General features: G+C 29.7%; 1 protein-coding gene across 1 annotated transcript; it reads right to left on the bottom strand.

Annotated features, from left to right (window-relative positions):
- Nucleotides 1-60: 60 nt before the first annotated feature.
- LOC136078587 (zinc finger MYM-type protein 1-like) lies at nucleotides 61-1,059 on the bottom strand. The gene has a single exon (XM_065794367.1). The coding sequence runs from the start codon at nucleotides 1,057-1,059 to the stop codon at nucleotides 61-63; it is 999 nt and encodes a 332-aa protein (XP_065650439.1).
- Nucleotides 1,060-21,882: the final 20,823 nt, after the last annotated feature.

Below are 21,882 nucleotides of genomic sequence, written 5' to 3'. Positions count from 1 at the left end.
TAATTTTATCACAAGCATTTTTAGCATCTTCTATTAGTAGTTCGATTGATGTGTTTCGTTTCATTCGGTTTTCATGCATTTCTTCGCAATTGTTAAGAATCGATCCATTATTATCAAAACATTATTAGTGATGCTATTTCGCACAAAATTTATAGAAAACTCAAATTTTTCAAAAGCCTCCTTGATTGTTATAGTGTTGCTGTTACTTGATTGCAATATATTGTAAAGTACATCAACATGTTTTAAAATTGAATAAAAAATAGGTAAAAAAAAGTTGAACTCTAAGTCTTCCAAACATTTTTTGAACTCAACAGATTGCCACACGCTTGTATCATCCCATCCTTCATTGTTTATAATTTTATTAAAACATTTCCCAATCTTTGTTTTGTTTTCTTTTATGCAAGTAACTATTTTTGAACGGAAATTCCATCGTGTTTCGCAAACTCTTGGTACCTGTTTAAAAGTAATTTCGCGAAGTAAATCATTTCGTTTTGGCGAGGATGTAAAGAACACGCCAAATCCACTTAAAGAAGAAAAAAATGTTCTTACTCGCTTATTCGACGAACAAACTTTTTTCAAAACTAAATTCAATTGGTGTGCATAGCAGTGAACATAATGGGCATTTGGGTAAACTTCTTTCATTAGACTTTGGACTTCATTCCTTGATCCGCTCATAACTGCTGCACCATCATAAGCCTGTGCAATTAATTTTTCCTTCAGACCGAAACAATTTAATTCTTCTTTTAATACATTTGTAAGACCCATAGCAGTTCTATCCTGAACATCAATAAATGCTATAAATCTTTCAACTGACTGATAACCTTTTAAATAACGCAAAATAATGACGAACTGAGAACGACAAGATACATCAGTTGTTTCATCTGCTTGCAAGGAAACAAATCTTGCTTTATCAATCTCACGTTTAATTTTTTCTATGTATACTTTATACATACATTCTAGAATGTCATTTTGGTTTGTTTTCAAAGTATTTTTTGTTATTTTTGAATCTTTAAGATGATCGCTTAACACACTATCCAATGTAGCTGTGTATGAAACCATATCTAAAAATACCTCTCGACTATTTGAGTCAATAGTTTTGTCATGTCCTCTTAAGGGCAACTCGTGTACACCACAAAATTTTATACAATCTATAACCCTCGATAATGTATCTGTTTTTGTCAACTAATTCATTATGTTTTTTTATGCTAAGAATGTATCCAGCATCAATTGTCGATAAAATGTTTGTCTTTCCGAGCATTTGAAACTGCAACGAACTACTTATATGTGTTTTACTGGATTCGTGTTTTTGTATTCGCTCAGAAAGATTGTTTTGTATCTTTACAGCCATTTTCTGCCCACAAGCTCTCGCCACCAAACAAAACACAATAAAAACAAAACAACGAATTTTTTTCATCACTTACACTTAACCATGATTTTTTTCAAACCATGTTACACAAAATGTTCGCGTTTTTTTACCATCAACTTGAGTTATACGAACACCTTTTGGTTGGTATGCCCCAAGATTTTTAATTTCTAGTTTTCCTTGAAGTTGGGCCTTCAAGAAAAACTAGAAACGTTTGCCAATAAACTATCAATTTTGTTCATGTTAAATTATCTTATTAATGAACCTAAATTATTGTAATAAGATAACTTTAAACTATATTGTAACTAGAATATGATTTTGGCATGATTCAAAATTTTATCAACAGTAGTTCATTCAAGAAGGACTCTTAATCTTAATTAATAATCGATAAAATAATAAAGAATGTAACATTACATATACATTTAACTCTCTGATGAAAAGGTCAACAAAAGAAACGAAAGATACTTTTACAACAAAAAATTGTTTAAAGAATCTTTTCATAATACAACACATATTTTAGTTAATTAAATCCATAATTCTTAAATACAACATTTACAATGTCAGTCATAAATAATAGTAAACTTCTTAAGATTATTTACATTGTCTTTACATGTTTTAACAATTTTATGTAATTAAAGATAAAAACTTAATATCTGTTTGTAAGCATACATAAATATTTATATAGTTTTAGTTCTTTGACTTTAGCTTTATTCCCCCACAAAAAAAAAACATTTCAATAAAATACTCTGATTTTTTTATTTCGATGGCAATGGTAAATGTCCAACATTTTAAAATAATCTAAACTTTGTATATTTTTTTAATTAGTGCCTTTTTGGAAGTAGCAATTATTGAAGCTGTATTATGAAATGTAACAGTACCACCAGTGGTAGAGTTTTAATGATTGAAAAAAAATGTTCTTTATATCTTCTGTTGTTTGTACCTTTGTTGTATCGAACTAATAATAATATTGACTAATTTTAATCTTTACTTGAAAATCCAGTCTTTAAAACTTGTGTTTAATGCTTATTATTATGGTTGATATTGGCTCTGGTTCAGCGTCAATCCAATTGACAACTTAAAAGATAGAATGACTAAACTGCCACCAAATAATGTAAACAATTTTCAATGGCTGATTCATTATGCCACAGAATATGATACATAAGCTATTTGGAAAAAATAAACTTTAGCAATCCCTCATTGAGAAAAGAACAAGAATTTCAAAATTGCAGTAGCTCTTATTATATTTGTAGAAATGACTAAGCTTTCTCGTGTCACAACATATAAACTTGCCAAACAATACACAAATCAAGATCATCATTAATATGGCTGAGCCACAATTTTTTTCTCTGTAAAAAAAAATAATAAGCTTTAAAATTTTAAAAAATAAATAAAACAATATATGCCTGAAAAATGTAGTTCACTAGCAAATATTATAAAATGTACAAGATTGTTGATTATAAAAGAAATGCAGAACTTTTTTATGATATTTTAAAATCAATTTTCCAAACTATAAAATTTCCAAACTTTTTATAAAATTTCTTACATTGTTTTAAATATCATATTTTTGCCATGTTCTTATTCCTGTTAATCTATAATCCTAATAACTACTTGGTAAATTTTTTATTTACATATCCAGTTTAAGAAACTAATACTAACACTGTTAATATTGCAATATAAACACTGTTAATATTCACAGTGAAATTCCAATATTAACAAATGTATAATGTTTACATTATTTTTACAAATAAATGTTTACATTTAATGTTATAAAGTTTCCTAATATTACTGTACCTTATTGAGTCAACAAAACTTCTAAACTAAATTCTTCACTCTTAAAATCGAGAATTAAAAATGGTGTATGAAGTTTTTAAAATTCGTGATGTTTTTTATGGTTCTTTTCTTTTCGGGCCAGTTCAATGAGGCCCTGCGGTGCGTTTTTTCGTTCTATCTGAAAGCACAATAAATTCTGCGCGCGCATCAACAATAATATTACTACAAACAAAATAAATAGGGCCAGTAAAAATCGGCCCAGCCATTATTGGCAATGAATTAAAACAACGCTACAATACTTTGAATTAATTGCAAATTATTATTAAGTATTACTTATAAATTAAAATAGTTTAAAATTAGAACTAACTTTAGAACTATTTATTTTTATAAAACTTGTCTGCAAATAGTTTAGGCTGATAATTGCATATTTGCATATATAAAAATACATATTAACATTATCAAATATTTTATCTTAAATAAATATAGGTGGGGCCGGGCCCCTATGGCCCCTATTGACGAGCCGCCACTGTATATATATATATATATATATATATATATATATATATATATATATATATATATATATATATATATATATATATATATATATATATATATATATATATATATATATAAATAAATATAATTAAAATAGTAAAAAACACTTATCTAACTTTTATCTTCGACTTGAAGTTTCACCATTGCTGGATCATCAGGAAGAGTTCAGAGAACATTGAGCACTCTATTTGTAATATACACTAACATAATTTACATATATATAAATATATATATATATATATTTAAACAACTTTAAAAAGTATTCTACACAATAGAGTGCTCAATGTTCTTAAAAGAACAGAGCAATTATATTAGTAGTAGAAAATCACTTAAAAAAAAAAAAAAATTTTTGTTAAGTGATTTTCTACCACTAATATATATATATATATATATATATATATATATATATATATATATATATATATATATATATATATATATATATGTATATATATATATATATGTATATATATATAATATATATATATATATGTATATATATATATGTATATATATATATATATGTATATATATATATATATGTATATATATATATACATATATGTATATATATATATATATATATATATATATATATATATATATATATATATATATATATATATATATATATATATATATATGTATATATATATATGTATATATATATATACATATATATATATATACTTTATATTATATCATATATAAATTTTTGTTAAGTAATTTTCTACCACTAATATATATATATATATATATATATATATATATATATATATATATATTAGGGATATGTGTTTTTAATTTTTTTTCAAATAAAATGTTTCCTGTATCATAAATCGATGAACTTTTACCTAAAATCATGAAAAAAGGCCCAAATAGCTTTCTGCAACAAAAAAAGGTCACCCCCAAAATAAAAATTTGATTTACCATTTTTATACATTCATTTTTGACCGATGTTTTAATCTTAAGCTTAATTCTCAGCTTAATTCTATTCATTATTTTGTTATGAATTTATAAATATAACGCCACACGTTACCATGGCAACGAAACGGCCGTGTGCCGGCAAATACTTGGAATTGTTATGTGATGACGTCATTGTGTTACCACGGTGATATAGACGACTGTAACAGACTGTAGAAGATTATAGAACTTAGTAGAACATTCTGGAAGCTCTAAATAATTATATAAGCGAGCTGCTGTCAGAGCTCAGTGTTGATAATGTGAATAGTTCTATGAAGTACTCTGCGTGTAACTGAGCTAATAAGGAACTACTGTAGCGAACTAAAGACGCTGTAAGTGTACGAAGTATAAGTAGTTGTAGCATTATCGTTAGGATACGGACTGGATTATCGAACTGTTATCAACATTGACTGGATTATCGAACTATAATTGGATTACTATACAGTTAAAGTATTTTATTAATTAAACGACTTTATTAAACGGATATTTACGCTCAGCTATCCGTAAAGTCGTAACAATATTATATGATGTCTCACAAGAAAAGTCATACCACAGTAACAAAGAACAAGAAGACTTGGACTAAAAATTTGGTGAGATTTCAAGAGTCACACAGAAGAAGAGGAAGCGTGGCTGTAGAAGAACATTCACTCGATGAAAAATCCAGAATACCACTTCAATTGCAGATCGTAGGAAGATACCAGTTTCTCGGAGCATATGTTAAAGGAAGAAAAGAACGAATAGACCAAATTTCTAAGGAAATTACAAAATTGTGGGACAATAAACTGAATTTTCCACGTGTGTCTGATCAAGTGATAAGAGCAAAGCTTATGAAGGTGCTGAAGGTCTATGATGAATGTGTCAAGCGTGGAAAATATGATGTTCTCAATGCATTATTTGACATCACGAAAGTGAATGGCCAGTGGTTATCCTCGGAAGATAAACGTCTATACCACCTACAAAAAGAAAGTAAAGGACAGGTGGGGTACTCAACAGGACAAGTGGCAAGTAAAGAAACCATTCACCCTTCCAAGAGAAGGAAAGTCCAGTCTGGAACAGCAATACCTTCCACATCACAAGTCCTGTCTACCACAGACAGTGGTACTGAATCTGAAAACTGCAAAAGTAAGAGTGAAGATGATGAAGACGACGACGGTGATAAAGACGATGATGAGGACACTCAGAAAAAAACTAGAAAGCACTACAAAAGTAAATTTGCTGTAAGTATGGTTACATCAAGTGGAGTTTCCACAAAGAAAGCTGCTAAAATATGCAATGTATTATCACAACAAGGTATTGATATTCCAACTCCAAGTCAATCAGCAATTTACAAGTCCATATTCAAAGAGGCAGGTAAATTAAAAAAAGAAATGATACAGCAACTTAAAATGGAACAGTGGTCCTTACACTTTGACGGCAAACGAATAGATGATAAGGAATATCAGGTAGTTGTACTTCAGAATGAAAGAACTGACGTGAAACTTGATGCACTGCGTTTAAAAGATGGCAAAGCTGAAACTGTTGCTGAAAAAATTGCCAAACTTATTGATGAATACAATTTGTGGAATTCAATTAAGATGATCATTACTGATACAACAAACGTCAATACTGGGAAGAGAAATGGAGTTGTTGTGAAGTTGCAACGTATGTTTAAATTAAAGGGTGTCACAATACCACAATTTATCGGTTGTCAGCATCACGTACTAGACAGGATTCTCCGTCTGGTGATGGACGAAGAACTTGGGGGTGATACCAAATCTCCAAACATTGAATACCCATTTGTGTCTGAACTGTTGAATAAGTATGATGAACTGAAGGATAAGTTTGTGAATGGAACTGTTGAAATTCTTGATAAATCAGGGTGGAGAGACGATATGAAGTTTTTGTACCATTTAACAAGAGTGTTTAGGTTCTATGAAGAACAAAGAAACTTCCCTCTGATTCACTTTCAGAACATTCCTAATATGAGCAATGCCAGATGGAACTCAAGAGCCATTCTCGCCATTCTGGCGTTCATTCTTATGCCTGAAGCGAGAAAGAATTTGGAGAAGGTTTGCAGGTTCATTTCATATGAGTGGGCAGAACATTGGTTTAGTAGTCAAAAGTACAATGACAATGACTTCACAAATTTATCTGATGTATTGAAGCCTTACAAAAAGGCATTGCAGTCATTCAAAAATCACTGGAAGAAAGAGCCATCCGTCATCGACATACCACGAAGTAATCAGATAGCTGAACGTGCAATCAAGGTGATGCAAGACCTGTATGCTTCCTGCAGAAAGAAAGACAAACTGCAACTTCGATTCATTCTAAGTAATAAGCGCTAGACTCTTTATGAGACGTGAGCATCATGTGACCCATGTACTAAACACAGTAGGCCTATAGACACAGACAGTTATGTATATTGTTGTACTAGACGCTTTGATACTGTTAATTTTGTAATACTTGTATAATTATATTTCACATAATGTTTTTTGTTATATCACAGTACATGTTGCATAAATAAATAAAATAACAACAGGAGTATGACTCTTACAACATCTTCAGCCTTTAATATTCATTTACTGTACAAAAGTGTACCTATTGAAAATTCGATTTTTTGGCTTTGGGGTGACCTTTTTTCAAAATATGTCAAAATGAAACATCTATTCGTTCTTTTTACATAAAAGTTCATTGAATTACGATACAGGCCTAGTAGGTTGCAAAAAAGTCATATCCCTAATATATATATATATATATATATATATATATATATATATGTATATATATATATATATGTATATATATATATATATGTATATATATATATGTATATATATATATACATATATGTATATATATATATGTATATATATATATATATATATATATATATATATATATATATATATATATATATATATATATATATATATATATATATATATATATATATATATATATATATATATATATATATATATTAGGACCCTGCAAATAGGCAATTTTTTAAAATTGAATTTGAAATTGAATCAATAATTTGAGGAAAACAGAATTTAATAATATTTTTTCCAACAACAAAAAATGTTTTTGAACTTATACTTGTTGCGCAGATTAATTCAGCATTTGTTTAAAGGCGGTATTACAACTATTTTTGATTACTCTTACTTTGACTGGGATAAGAAAACTATTTTAATAACATTTTAGCATTGGAAACCTCAAAAAACAACTCACAAAATAAAAAGTGATTAGAAAAACTAGAATCATTATTTTTTGAATAGAATCTTCAATCAAAGTGACATTTGATTCAGGAATTGAATCAAATTGATTCGCATAGCCCTAATATATGTATGTATGTATGTATGTATGTATGTATGTATGTATGTATATATATATATATATATATATATATATATATGTGTGTGTAAAAAAATATAAAAATGTTTAGCAAAATAGTTAACAGAGATTAGCTTCCAAATAGCAAATGAAAATAATTCAAACTAAGATAAGTAAAATACTGACTTTGTCAACAACATGGTTGTGCTTCAATACCAACTTTTGTATGCATAATTGTGAACTGTTGTCGGATACATTTATCCAGATTCCATATGGGCAATCTATCTGGAATGTGCTATCGATAAAAAAAAGAAATAAAAATATATAATAAAGTCATTTATGACATAACCTTTTTATGACATAAAAAGTTTAAAAACCAAAGTTTAAAGTTTCACTAGTCTACTTAATATAAACATATTCATTTCAAAAAGATGAGGATTTTTTAAATAGTTAAAAATCTTAAACGCTTTGATTTAGTTAAATTATTTAAATGAATCATAAAAAAAAAAAAAAAAAATAATTAGGAGAATTAACTTATTTTTTTAAATTTAAGTTTCATTTTTGAGCCTGTCCACATTCTATTATCTGATTGCTTAAACATATATAAGATAGTATTTATAATACTTATACCTTAGATCTTTTTAAATAACATATACCTTTGATTTGGACGCGTTTATATAAAGAAACACTAAATTCTACTTCATAGTTTTTAATGGCTTCTTCTAATTCTTTTAAAGAGTTAAACATATCACTAACATTTAAAGCCATTGTTAACAAAAATCTTCAATTATTAAGGAATTTATAAAGATTAAAATTTAATAAAATTGTCCTCTGCGTCCGAAAGTTTAAACGTATCTAAAGTTTGGACGTATCTATTGAAGCATAGTCATAAAAAATAGATAGTCTGGCCACTTGCGGTATTCCTTTGATCAACTCTTTGTTAGCAATTTTTTAGTGTCCAGTCCGCCGCAGAGTGCACAAAATTTATTTTCGTTGATTGTTTTTCTACGAACTGCTTGTTTAAATTGCATCTTTTTCATCCAATTCTTTAAATGCCTGGTGCTAATTGTTCTATTTATGGATGCAGTACTTCTAGGAGGCATAAGGGAGTTTCAATATTTAAAATTCCTGCATTTAATGATAGTTTTAATACTTCTTGGAGGAAAATCTAATAGCCATTATTCTTAAAAATTGTATTTAAGATATGAATTTGAAGGCTCAAATAGAAAGAAAGAATCTGTTTATTTGTGAAAAGCATTATCTTCCAGAAATGATACTTCATAACGATAACAGAAAGTCACTAAAACCTGGATCATTACCGACTATTTGTCTACCAAAAAAAAGTTTTATATCATCAATACCTATACAAAGGGAATCTGCATCTTCAATCGTTGCTAAAAAAGATGCTTCTATGATTTCAAATAGTATTATTACTTTTAAACCCATATATAAATCATACAAAGAGTTCATAATCGTATTAGCAAGTTAAAGATTTGTGACTGGACAGTGAGTGTGAGCCCTGTTGTGGCAGAATTTAAACTTTATGACACAATCCACTTATGTCCTCTATATGAAATATATGTTGATGATAATCTTGCTTTTACCATTTGTGTATATTTTTGGCTCATTCCAGATGATCATTTAATACATAGAAAATATAAAAGGTCAATGCAACATATTTCAGCTTCAAATCTTATTTCTGTTGTTACTTCATTTAGCCTGTGTTCTTGAATAACTGTTATATTCACATTAAAGTCAAATCTGTATATTAAACATTGTATTTCAAAAAAGTTTGATTTATTTTCATCTAGGAATGAGTTTCCCTTAAATCAGACAGAGTATTTTTAATCTCAATTATGTATTATGCTGATTGAGTTAGTGTTATGCTGTTCTCAATGCAAAAGCATTAAAAAAAAGAAATCATAAGTTTGAAAAAAAATGTTGCCAATGCTTGTATCCCTGCTAAATTAAATGCACCAATTAAATTTACATCTCCAGATCGTCTGAAGCTTACATTTCAGAGTGTTCGACTGGAAAATAAAGAATTAAAAAAGGAATTAGCTTTGATGAAGCAGGAGATTGAAAATTCATCACTAGCTATAAGTAAAAGTATTGAAAGTGATTTAGTTCAAATAATAGCAGGAGCTGATAAAAGCAAGATTTCTCCATTTAAGAGCCTGTTTTGGGAAGAGCAGCAAAAATATTTAAAAAGCTCAAAACAAGGGATTCGCTATCATCCAGCAATAATACGTTACTGTTTGGGATTCGCTGCAAAATCACCATCTGCTTATGAAGCAGTACAATTAAATGAGAAAAATAATTCTGGTTTCTTAGTTTTACCAAGTCGTAGGGGATTGTGTGACTATAAAAATTATGTGAAGCCAAAGTTAGGATTTAATGAAAATACAATCAAAGAATTGAAAGATAAAGTCAAACATTTTTCAGCTCAAGAAAAGTTTATTGTCCTAGTTCTTGATGAAATGAAAATTCAAGAAAATCTTGTTTGGGACAAACATTCTGGAGAATTAATTGGTTATGTTGATTTGGGCGATCCTATTGTTAATTTTGCAGCATTACAACAGGCAGACAAACTTGCTTCTCATGTATTAGTTTTCTTAATAAGAAGTATTGTAAATCCTTTCAAATAAAGCTTTGAAAACTTTGCTACTATAAATATTACATCAGTGCAATTATTTTCTCTATTTTGGAAAGCTGTTGGCATTTTAGAAATCTCAGTTGGTTTAAAAGTAGTAGCAGTTACTTGTGATAGAGCATCATCGAATAGACAATTTTTTAAAATGCATTTTAATCTGACTGAAAAAAAAGATAATAATGGTGATGTTGATGTGACTTACCGCACTGATAATTTATTTGCTGATGATGGCGATAAAAGGTTTATATATTTTATTTGTGATGTCCCTCATTTAATTAAAACAGTAAGGAACAGCCTTTCTCATTCTGGAGCTGGTAAAAGGAATCGCTACATGTGGAATCAGGGTCAACATGTTTTATGGTCTCATATAACTGATTTGTTTTATGAAGATTTAAAATGTCAATTGCATGCATGTCCAAAGCTAACCGTTAAGCACATCAAAATAACTCCATTTTCAGCTATGAATGTTCGTTTAGCTGCACAAGTTTTAAGTAATTCATGTAGTACTGCATTAGAAATCTATGCACCATCTGATACTGCTGGAACTGCACAGTTATGCAAATCTTTTAATGATTTTTTTGATTTCTTAAATGTTCGTAATACAAATGATTATATATTAAAACACAACTCATTTTTAAAACCATTTTCTGATACTAATGATGTTCGATTTACATGGCTAAAAGAAAATTGTTTTAAATACCTATCTGATCGGCTTTTTTCTATTGAATCAAGACCCAAAAATTTTTTAAAAAGTGATAGAAGTAATATGTTTATTACTTGGCAAACCCATGATGGTATAAAGATCACAGTTAATTCTGTTATTGAACTTGTCAAATTTTTAATTAATAACAATGTAAGTTATGTATTAACTCAATGGTTTTGTCAAGATCCTTTAGAAAATTACTTTGGACAACAACCGTCAATTGCTAGAAGAAAAGATAATCCTTCCTTGTTTGATTTTGGATTCAATGATAATACTATTCGAAATCAACATATATTCCACCCAATTGCAGGTAACTGTCTGAATGAATCAAACAAAATGTCAATGGAGGAGAGTATGACACGTATACCACGCAGAAAATGGACTTACTCTGAAAAATCTGTTGATAAAAAAAGTTAACTTTTTAAGTAATTTTATAAAAAAAAAACTCTTATGTCTCCTTGTACTGCTGAAAACAAATAAATGAATTTGCATAAAAACCAGGGTTGGCACCCAAAAACCCAAACCCAAAAACCCACCCAAAAACCCACCAAAAACCCAACCTAATGGGTTTTTGGTCTTAAATCTTTTATTTATAACTATTATATTCATAAATTAATTTCCATTCACATTCAAGATTTGATGCTGCTCAAAAATTAAACAATAAACAATTTTGATCATTATTATCCGACTAGTTAGACTTGTTTGATGCTGCTGATGTAGATTGCCTTGACTCTAAAACTGATATATCGCTAAATACTTCTGCAGAATCATTAGTGTATCTTTTTCCTTTCTTCTGGATTTATCAAAATGGATCTTAACTCTCTATATTTTTTTAATTATGCTTTCTTTGCAATAATTACATATTACTCAATTTGGTTGATCACTTAATATGACCACTTCATTCCACCCACTAGCCTAATTTCTTCCCTCTGATTGATACTTTGACATGTTAATGTCAAATGAAGACCTATAATCTACCTATATTTTAAATTTAACTAGAAAGATAACTCAATTTGAAAATAGCTTTATATAAAAAAAAAATGCAATCTGATTATTAATAAGGCTTTTGTATAAGACTTTAAAAATGAAAAATAGCTTTTAAATAACTTATCAAACTTTGTTACTAAAGATTTATACCGAACATTAGTAAAAACCCAAATACCCAATAACCCACCCAAAAACCCAGTTGGGTTGGGTTTTTGCTCAAAAACCTGGGTTTTTGCCAACCCAGATAAAAACGGCTATTTTCATAGCCACAAATCTTTTTAAAAACATTAAATGGCATAAAATATTGATCAGTTAATTGAGAAATTCGTTGTTATAATAATAAATAGAAAAGTTTATTTTGCAGACTTGTTTTTTTGTTTGTTTTACTTTTGTTACAATGTAAACAAGCACCAATGATGCTTTTTATAGAACCTTTAAGGATATTATTTAAATATTAGGATTTTTATAGAGCCTCTGATAACAATTGTATTTGGGACCTAGTGTGTAATCAGGGGTGATACTGGGTGATTTTCTTAAAGCTCATCTATTTTTCATAGGTACCACTGGATATATAAAAAAATGTATTTTTCCCAAAAACTGTCATTAGGACACTATAATTTTTAAAAACATTTGATTACCTTATGTACCTAATGTATTAGATTATTAGTTCGTCAAATTTGGTTTAGAGACCTCTAAAATTTGAAAAAAGCTCCCTAAATTTGCTGTCCTTTCCTCTTAATGGGTGCATGGTTTAATGTCTGCTCTTAGCATATTTACATTATCTTTAAAGTAAGCAATCTTAACAAAAACCTTTATTTGACACCTATTCACTTGGGTGTATGGTGCCATAATTTAAGCTTGACTTGATTAAGCTCAAAGCGGTGCTATATATATATATATATATATATATATATATATATATATATATATATATATATATATATATATATATATATATGATATATATATATATATATATATATATATATATATATATATATATATATATACATAAATATATACATAATGTCAAATAGCTAATACAGGAGAAGACTGCAATTTTTTTTCATATATAAAATATTTTTAATATAAATTCTAAATTTTTTGAATGTTTGTTTACTGGTTTTGATATTTTTAGCCATAATTTCATTTAAAGTTTTAATTTTCACAAGTTTGAGTATGGTAACATTATATATATATATATATATATATATATATATATATATATATATATAGAACCCTTAGATGTTGTCCGAAAGTTTTTTCGATATTTTGTTGACAAAAAGTAAAAATTAAAATGCAAGACCGGAATTTTTTTTTTAATAATGATAGACTGCCTGCCCCAACCAAACCCTCAGTCGATGTAGCAGCACTCCCTTGCGGGTCAGGCTATTTGTCAGTCGATGTAGCAGCACTCCCTTGCGAGTCAGGCTATTTGTCAGTCGATGTAGCAGCACTCCCTTGCGAGTCAGGCTATTTGTCAGTCGATGTAGCAGCACTCCCTTGCGAGTCAGGCTATAAGATAGTCGATGTAGCAACACTCCGCGCATGATTTACAGTAAAAAAAATAAAAATAAAAACATTTTATTAAAAAAAATAAAAATAAAAACATTGTTTATATTGTTAAAAACATTCAAAATGTTATAAAAACATTCAGAATGTTTTTAAAAACATTCTGGTCAATTAAATTTGCGTTTTTGTGGTTTTTTTAAAAAACGATTAATTTGTAATTAAATTAATGGTTTTTACTTTCGTCCAACACGGAAATGTTGGACGAAAGTCAAAAGTAATTAAAAGTGACGTATGTGTTGGCGTAAGAATCACTTTTTTCCTTCCGCTCTTCCTAAAGCCAACAAACTATAGAACTATATATATATATATATATATATATATATATATATATATATATATATATATATATATATATATATATATATATATATATATATATATATATATAAATATATATATGTATATTTGTATGCCTTGTAAGGCCTCTTTGAGATATGCACTTCTTAGAGCAAATTGTGCAAGAAAATATGCTTTCAACAGATTCACTAGACAACTCTAACACCAAGGCGTCTAAATCTTTATTAAAATTTTTGTCTGCAAAAAGAAAATCATTTTCCAAAGAAAAAAATAATGTTTCAATATCAAATTCACCATTGAACTCTTTTTTTGTTTCCATACTTTGTACACTGTGTTCCTGGCCGTTCGACAGTTTTCAAGTGTATTTAACGAATATTAGAAAAATCACATAATACAGCCCGAGTGACCAGACTATCTATTTCTTATGACTATAATTAAAGATACGTCTAGACATGCCCGTAGCCACTGCGATTCAAGGATTTAAATCTCAAAAATTTTAATCATATTTTTAAGTAACATAGGTTCCATAGTTAAAATTTTCAACTAAATTTTAAGAGGTTAAATTTTATAGTTCTGATTTATGAATAATATTATAATCAAGTATATTTTCCCTCTCACCAATGTAAACATAATTTGATTAAGATAAATATTTCAAAATGTAAAGTATAGTACACAGTTGGTTGCTTCTACTTAATATATCTGTAAAAATGCTTGACATGATTAGAATTATATGATTGATTGAGAATTTTTCATATTTTTTATTTTTAAATTAGTTAAATGTTTTTAATAAGAAGTTCACGCCTCCTTCATAACAGGTGTTGCGAAATACGCCCAGAGGTGGGTTTAAACCACGGATACCTAGTTTCTAAGGCAAGTGTGCTACCACTGTGCTACACTATTTTATGCTTTTGGTTTTATGTTTTATTAGAAAGATTTATTTATGAAAATTTTAGTTTCAAGTGGTAATAAAGTTTTTATTCTATATCATTTTAAATGGTTTATTTCAAAGGAAAACATTAATTTTCCGAGCTAAATAAAGAAAGTCCTGGAATTTATTTTTTTGGGAGGAAATATCCTGTAAAAGTCCAGGAAATTTTTTGCGAAAATCCTGGAAAAGTAGAAAAATGGTCCTGGAAAGTCCTGGAATTTTGATTTTTTTTTCTGTAGGAATCTTGCATACATACATACATATATATATAAAAACTTAATTATTGTATATATATTTTGTTACTTTATTATATATATTATATATCATAAAATTAATTTATATTGTGTATATTATTATTAATATATATATATGTATATGTATATATATATATATATATATATATATATATATATATATATATATATATATATATATATATATATATATATATATATATATATATATGCTAAATAATATAAAATACCAAGGCAAACACTACATGACTATATAAAATGAGCGTCTGTTAATAATTGTGTTAAAAAGTTGAAAGTCCAGGACACCTAACAACACTCTCAGCTTTTCAAAAAAAAGAGCTTGTAGAAGTTCTTCTGACCACATCACAGAGATTATTTGGTCTGTCTCCAAAAGATGTGAAACAAATGGTATTCCAGTTTTATAAAGAAAATGGGATTATTTACAAGTTTAATTGTGCAACTAAGTCATCAGGAAAAGAATGGTTTAGGGGCTTTTTGAAACGTCATAATAAACTCTCCGTAAGAGTTGCTGAATCAAACTCATTGCATCAAACCATTGGTTTTAATAGAATAAAAGTTAATCGTTTTTATGATGAACTAGAAAAAATAATGTTTAATGCTAATGGAATGCAGATTATTCCACCATCAAACTTATTCAGCGTAGACGAATCTGGATTGTCTATATGCCATATAAACATTGCGATGGTGGCTTAACAGGCTTCGAAAGACGAAAAACAATCACAATAGTTTGTTGCCAATCAGCAAGCGGATTTTTTGTCCCTCCAATGTTGATTTATCCACGTATTTGAGTGAGACATGAATCTTTAGATAAAGCCCCAGTTGTTTCTATTTCTGGTGGCAGCAAAAATGGGTGGATAACAACTGATTTGTTTGAAAAATGGTTTGATCATTTTTTACATGCAGTCCAGCCACAGTCAAGAAACCAACCACTTCTTCTAATTTTAGATGGACATTCAAGTCATAGGAAAAACCTTAGTGTTATTATAAAAGCTCACAAGACAAATGTTATTATATTATCACTTCTGTCCCACTGCACGCACAAACTGAAACCACTTGATGTTTCATTTTTTAAAAGCCTCAAAATATTTTATGATCAAGAAGTTGGTACTTGGCTTCGTCACCATCCATGTTGTCTTGTAACTGAATTAGAGATTAATGAATTATTTGGAATAGCTTATGGGAAAGCTGCAACTGTTCAAAATTGTCAGTCAGGGTTTAAAAAATGTGGAATATATCTATTTAATAGAAATGTGTTTACTGAAAAAGACTTTTCTGAAGCTAGGCTACTGATCACTCGTATGTTGTATCAAAAATTTCAAAACCAAATATTACCTCTCTTTTTTTATAATTTACATTGTTGCCTAATTTTATTTACCTTCTTTAGATAAATATTTTTATTTAGAATCTGCTTCACCAAACTCATTATTTACACTTCAGAAGTCATTAGAATTAGCCACCTCTAATGAAACCTCACAACCTCATGGTGTTACATTTGGATCACTAGCTGGACTTGACATTAAAAATACAAAACAAACATGCATAAAAAGGAGGGTAAATCATGCTGAAAAATTACTGGATCACCATATAAACCTCAGCTAGAGGAATCTGTAACTTTGAAATATAAGAACAGGCAGCCACGTAAAAAGTGCATTAAAAAAATGTATCTACACATCAAAAGGCATGTTTTAATAACCTTAATGCTTAAGGTGCGAATAATAAACAACTTTGTGCAATGCGCCAATACAGCTATGTCGATCCGTATTTAAAGGATAGTTTAGATAAATGCCATAAATGCTGTAGATGGTGGCATGAAACGTGTGCTGTTATGTGGTGTTTATGCTAAAAAAGTATTTACTTGTGATGATTGTATGAAACACTGATTCTTTAAAAAAAAAGTTATATGTCATATATTGATAAATTGTTTTTTAACTTTTTTAAATAAATCTCTTTTTATAAAGTTTTCTTTGAATTTTGTATTTTATTTTTTTATGTTTAACTATTGAAGTTATGTAAAATACTATTTTATTAACTTCTTAATAAACTTCATAAACATGAAATCTTATTTAAACAGAATTTAGAAGTAATCGTCGAAATCATAGAAATTAGGAATCATTTCATTTACAATTTTACTTTAGAAGCACACTTTTTTAATAAGGTTTCTGTTTTGGGTGATATATTCATACTTACTAAAATAGGTGGTTCAAAAATTATTAATCTTTGCCATTGCAACGCCTTTAATTAAATCCCAATTAGGTGTAACAAATTCCATTTAAAAGACAATTACTTTATACAATACAGATTTATAGCTGTTTATAATATTTTAATAATATTCATGCGTTTTCAAGGAACGTCTTAAGTATGTCGAATTTACCGTGACATAGTGCCGAAAATACCATACTAGGTCGCTAATTTCGTCATTTTTGAGTATTTTGTAAAACAAATTTTACATAAAACTTTGTAAGTTTGAAAAAATTTTTTAACTGTTATTTAATAGATATATCTGCAGGGCATAAATATGCATGATTTTTTAACGTTATTAAAGCAACCATTGTCTATAAACAACGAAATAGCTTAATACGCCAAAATTACCCTACTTTACCCTATATTTGCAGAAAAAAAAAAAAAAGAGAGAGAAAATGTGGATTTCGCACTAATTAAAAAAAAAAGTGTAATTTTGAAATCCTTTACTACGACCACTCATGGATTATGCGGGGGCGACTGAATAAGTGCGAATTTCATAGCTGCGAATCTGCATAAGTGCGACTGGCATAAGTGCGAACTGGCATAAGTGCGCCAAAAGAATTTGCAAACATTGGCATAAGTGCGAACTGGCATAAGTGCGAACTGGCATAAGTGCGAAACAATTGCAAAAACTGGCATAAGTGCGAACTGGCACAAGCGCGAACTGGCATAAGTGCGCCGAAAGAATTTGCAAACATTGGCATAAGTGCGAACTGGCATAAGTGCGAACTGGCATATGTGCGAATCAATTGCAAAAACTGGCATAAGTGCGAACTGGCACAAGCGCGAATTAGCATAAGTGCGCCGAAAGAATTTTCAAACAATGGCATAAGTGGAAATTGGCAAAATTGGCGAATTGGCAAGTTCGCACTTATGCCAATTCGCACTTATGCCAGTTCGCACTTTTGCCAATTCGCACTTATGCCAATGTTTCCAAATTCTTTCGGCGCACTTATGCCAGTTCGCGCTTGTGCCAGTTCGCACTTATGCCAGTTTTTGCAATTGATTTGCACATATGCCAGTTCGCGCTTGTGCCAGTTCGCACTTATGCCAGTCTTTGCAACTGCTTCGCACTTATGCAGATTCGCAGTTATGAAATTCGCACTTATTCAGCCTCCTCATTATGCGCAATTCTTATAACCGTCGCGATGGCTGGCGCGTAATCCACTGCTATTTGTCATTTTAGTCGTTTAGTGTGGTTAAATTGTGGAACTGATTTGATAAATTGAGTTTCTTTTTAAAATTAAGAATAATTTATGAAACAATCATACAAATTGGGTGCATCAAAAGTATCTTTATATTGTATTGTCAATTTTAGCCAAGGTTAAAATTTCGTTTGTTTTTTCCAATATGAGTGACCTAAAAAATAACTTTCCTTGTTTTTTTTTCAGCGTCTATTATCTTTTTCTAAAGACATAAAAAGCCAGCGTCCAAGTTATTTTTTACCAGCGTCCAAGTTATCTTTTTCTAAAGACATAAAAAAAATCCCATGCAATATAATCAGCTAGAGCTAACTTTATCTTTTTCTCTTTTCAAATGAAATTTGCTTATTTCCTTTATTTGTAATTTTTTATTAAAATTTATAAAATAAATACGTTTTTTATATAAATAACATATAAACTGTTTTGCATTTCCAGTGTGTTTTAGTACTTTGTTAAAAACTTGATGATAAACAAATTGTTTTGCATCTCTAGTATGTTTTTAGCACTCCATTAAAAATTGATTGTTAGATAAACTATCCAAGCTATTCAGTCGCTCTCAGAAGCCATTCAGTCGCTCTCATCATCTCACTAGTTCAACATTCTTAAGCAAGGCTAGCTCTTCCATTAAATTACTCATCTTTCGTGCTTCTACACCAATGCAACCTCCCTCAATCCAATAAAACTCATCGAACTGTCCTTACTTGCAGAAAACAACTCTTTGACATTATTTTTATCACCGAGACATGGTTCAATGACCAATCAACTCCCTCTCTTCCGAACTACAACCTCTATCGTTCAGACCGTTGCAACCAAATCGGAGGAGGTGTAGCTATATACACAAACAATAAAATCATCTTAAACCAAATAGAGCAATCCCTACTACACAAAGATTTTATTCGTTAATATTCAGAACAACTATGAATTGAGCTAAAGCTTCTGAATAGGCTCCTAGGCTGCATTTATAGACCTCCATCCTCCGGTATCAAAGCTTTCTCAGAGATTTCAAGTGCTATTTTCCATGCCAAAACTTGAGTATCGACCAAAAAATACAATCATCATTGCCGATGATTTCTATTTCTAAGAGATTACTTGGACTTCCAATTCAGTCTTTTTCTTTTGTAAAATTGGTCTCAGTTTTTCATTTGTCTCTCTTTTTTAAGATTGTCATCTTCACCAAATCGTCACTGTCCCTACTTTCAAACCTGCTAATCGACCTATGACAAACACTCTTGATCTCATCATATGTGACTCTCCATATCGTGCTAGCAAAATCAACATTGGTCCTCCACTCGGTTTGTCTGATCAATACATTGCTCTATCACCTGGAATGACAAACTGACTCCCAGCTTAAAATTATCACATTTCAACAGCTCTAAATTTATATACAAGCTTGGTAACTGCGAAAAAATCAACAAAGAATTCAATAAGGTTGACTGGTCATCTTTTTTTAAAGACTTAAACGTAGAACAATGTTACCAACTTTGGCTCAACAAATACAATGAATGTTGTCTTCAATTCATCCCTCGTATGCCGAACAACCATCCCCCAAAAAACAACCATAGATGACAAAAGAACGACCGTGTGCGGTCGTGGCGCAGTGGTTAGAGCGCTTTTTTTATAAGCAGGAGAAAATATGTTCAGGTTCGAAACGAACTCTGGACATATTTTCGCGTCACGGTAAGGAAGGAGGCGTGAACTTCCTGGTTAAATGCACTTCCGCGGTGGTCTGTGACAAGACCGTTAGGTCTTCTTGGAGCACCTAAAAAAATAAAAACACAAAAAAAACAGCAAAAAGAATTATTATCTCTTATTCGTCTTAAAAAAATACTCTGGACTTGTAACGTCAGTTCAAAATGGAAAATCACATCCCTGGTTGGGGAATATAAAGAAACTAGTAAGTTTGTAAAAAAATTACGTCGTTCTTCTCTGAAATCCTTCGAAATTGCCCTTGCCAATAATAAGCGTAACCCTAAAAGACTGTTTTCATACATAAATAGTAAACGATCTGTAATAAATCAGATCTCATCTATACGAATCACCAGTTCCAGTGAGATCATTAGCTCTGACAAAATTACAATAGCCAACTCACTTAACAATCAATTTCAATCAGTTTTTAGCAAAGAGCTATTCAATAACAATCTTCCCCGTTTTGATCGTAGAACTAACACAATCCTCAATATAAATATAGCCAGAAAGCTACCAGTTGACGTCATATTTCTGGATTTTGCTAAAGCTTTTAACAAAGTCCCACATCAACGAATGCTTTACAAATTAAAAATGAACGGAATCGAAGGCAATCTTTTCAATTTAATAAAAGTTTTTCTACTCAACAGGTCTCAACGAGTCATCCTTGGTGAAACTCAATCGAATTGGTTACCTGTGACAAGTGAGTTCCGCAAGGATCAGTCTTCGGTCCAATTTTATTTGTCATTTTCATCAATGATCTGCCGGATGTAATAAGCAAAGAAAACAGTTGTAAGATCTACGCTGATGACACTAAAATCCAAAGCATTGTCAACTCACTTGCTGCTCAACTTCAACTCCAATCACATATTGACTAAATTTTTCATTGGACTAAATCTTGGCTGATGGAGCTAAACGCAACGAAATGCAAGGTGATGCACTTTGGCAAAAAAAACTCCTTTTAAGAACTCAATGGAGGAATTAGGCCCTTGTTCAATAACAACTCGTACTACATTGGAAGCAACCACCTCTGAGCGTGGCTTAAGAATTCAAATTACCAATATCTTTAAGTAGAAACCCAATCTATCATTGCCTCATGTAAAGCAAATCAACTGCTAAGCATCCTAAAACACACTTTAGAATCTTGTAATGCTTCTTTATGGAAATAACTCTACTCCACCAACATTGAGTTTGTAATTCCAGCTTGGAACCCTTATTTGGTGAAGGATAAACAAACTATTGAATTAATACAGCGCAGAGCCACAAAAATACCAGACAAACTGAAAAAGTTAGAATACAAGTCCAGATGTTTACAACTTGGCCTATCTTCTCTAGTTGAACGTCGTAAACGAGGTCACCTTATCCAAAAATATAA

Source organism: Hydra vulgaris, chromosome 03, assembly GCF_038396675.1.
Source record: "Hydra vulgaris chromosome 03, alternate assembly HydraT2T_AEP".
Taxonomy (NCBI): Eukaryota; Metazoa; Cnidaria; class Hydrozoa; order Anthoathecata; family Hydridae; genus Hydra; species Hydra vulgaris.
This window is presented reverse-complemented; position numbering and strand designations above follow the sequence as displayed.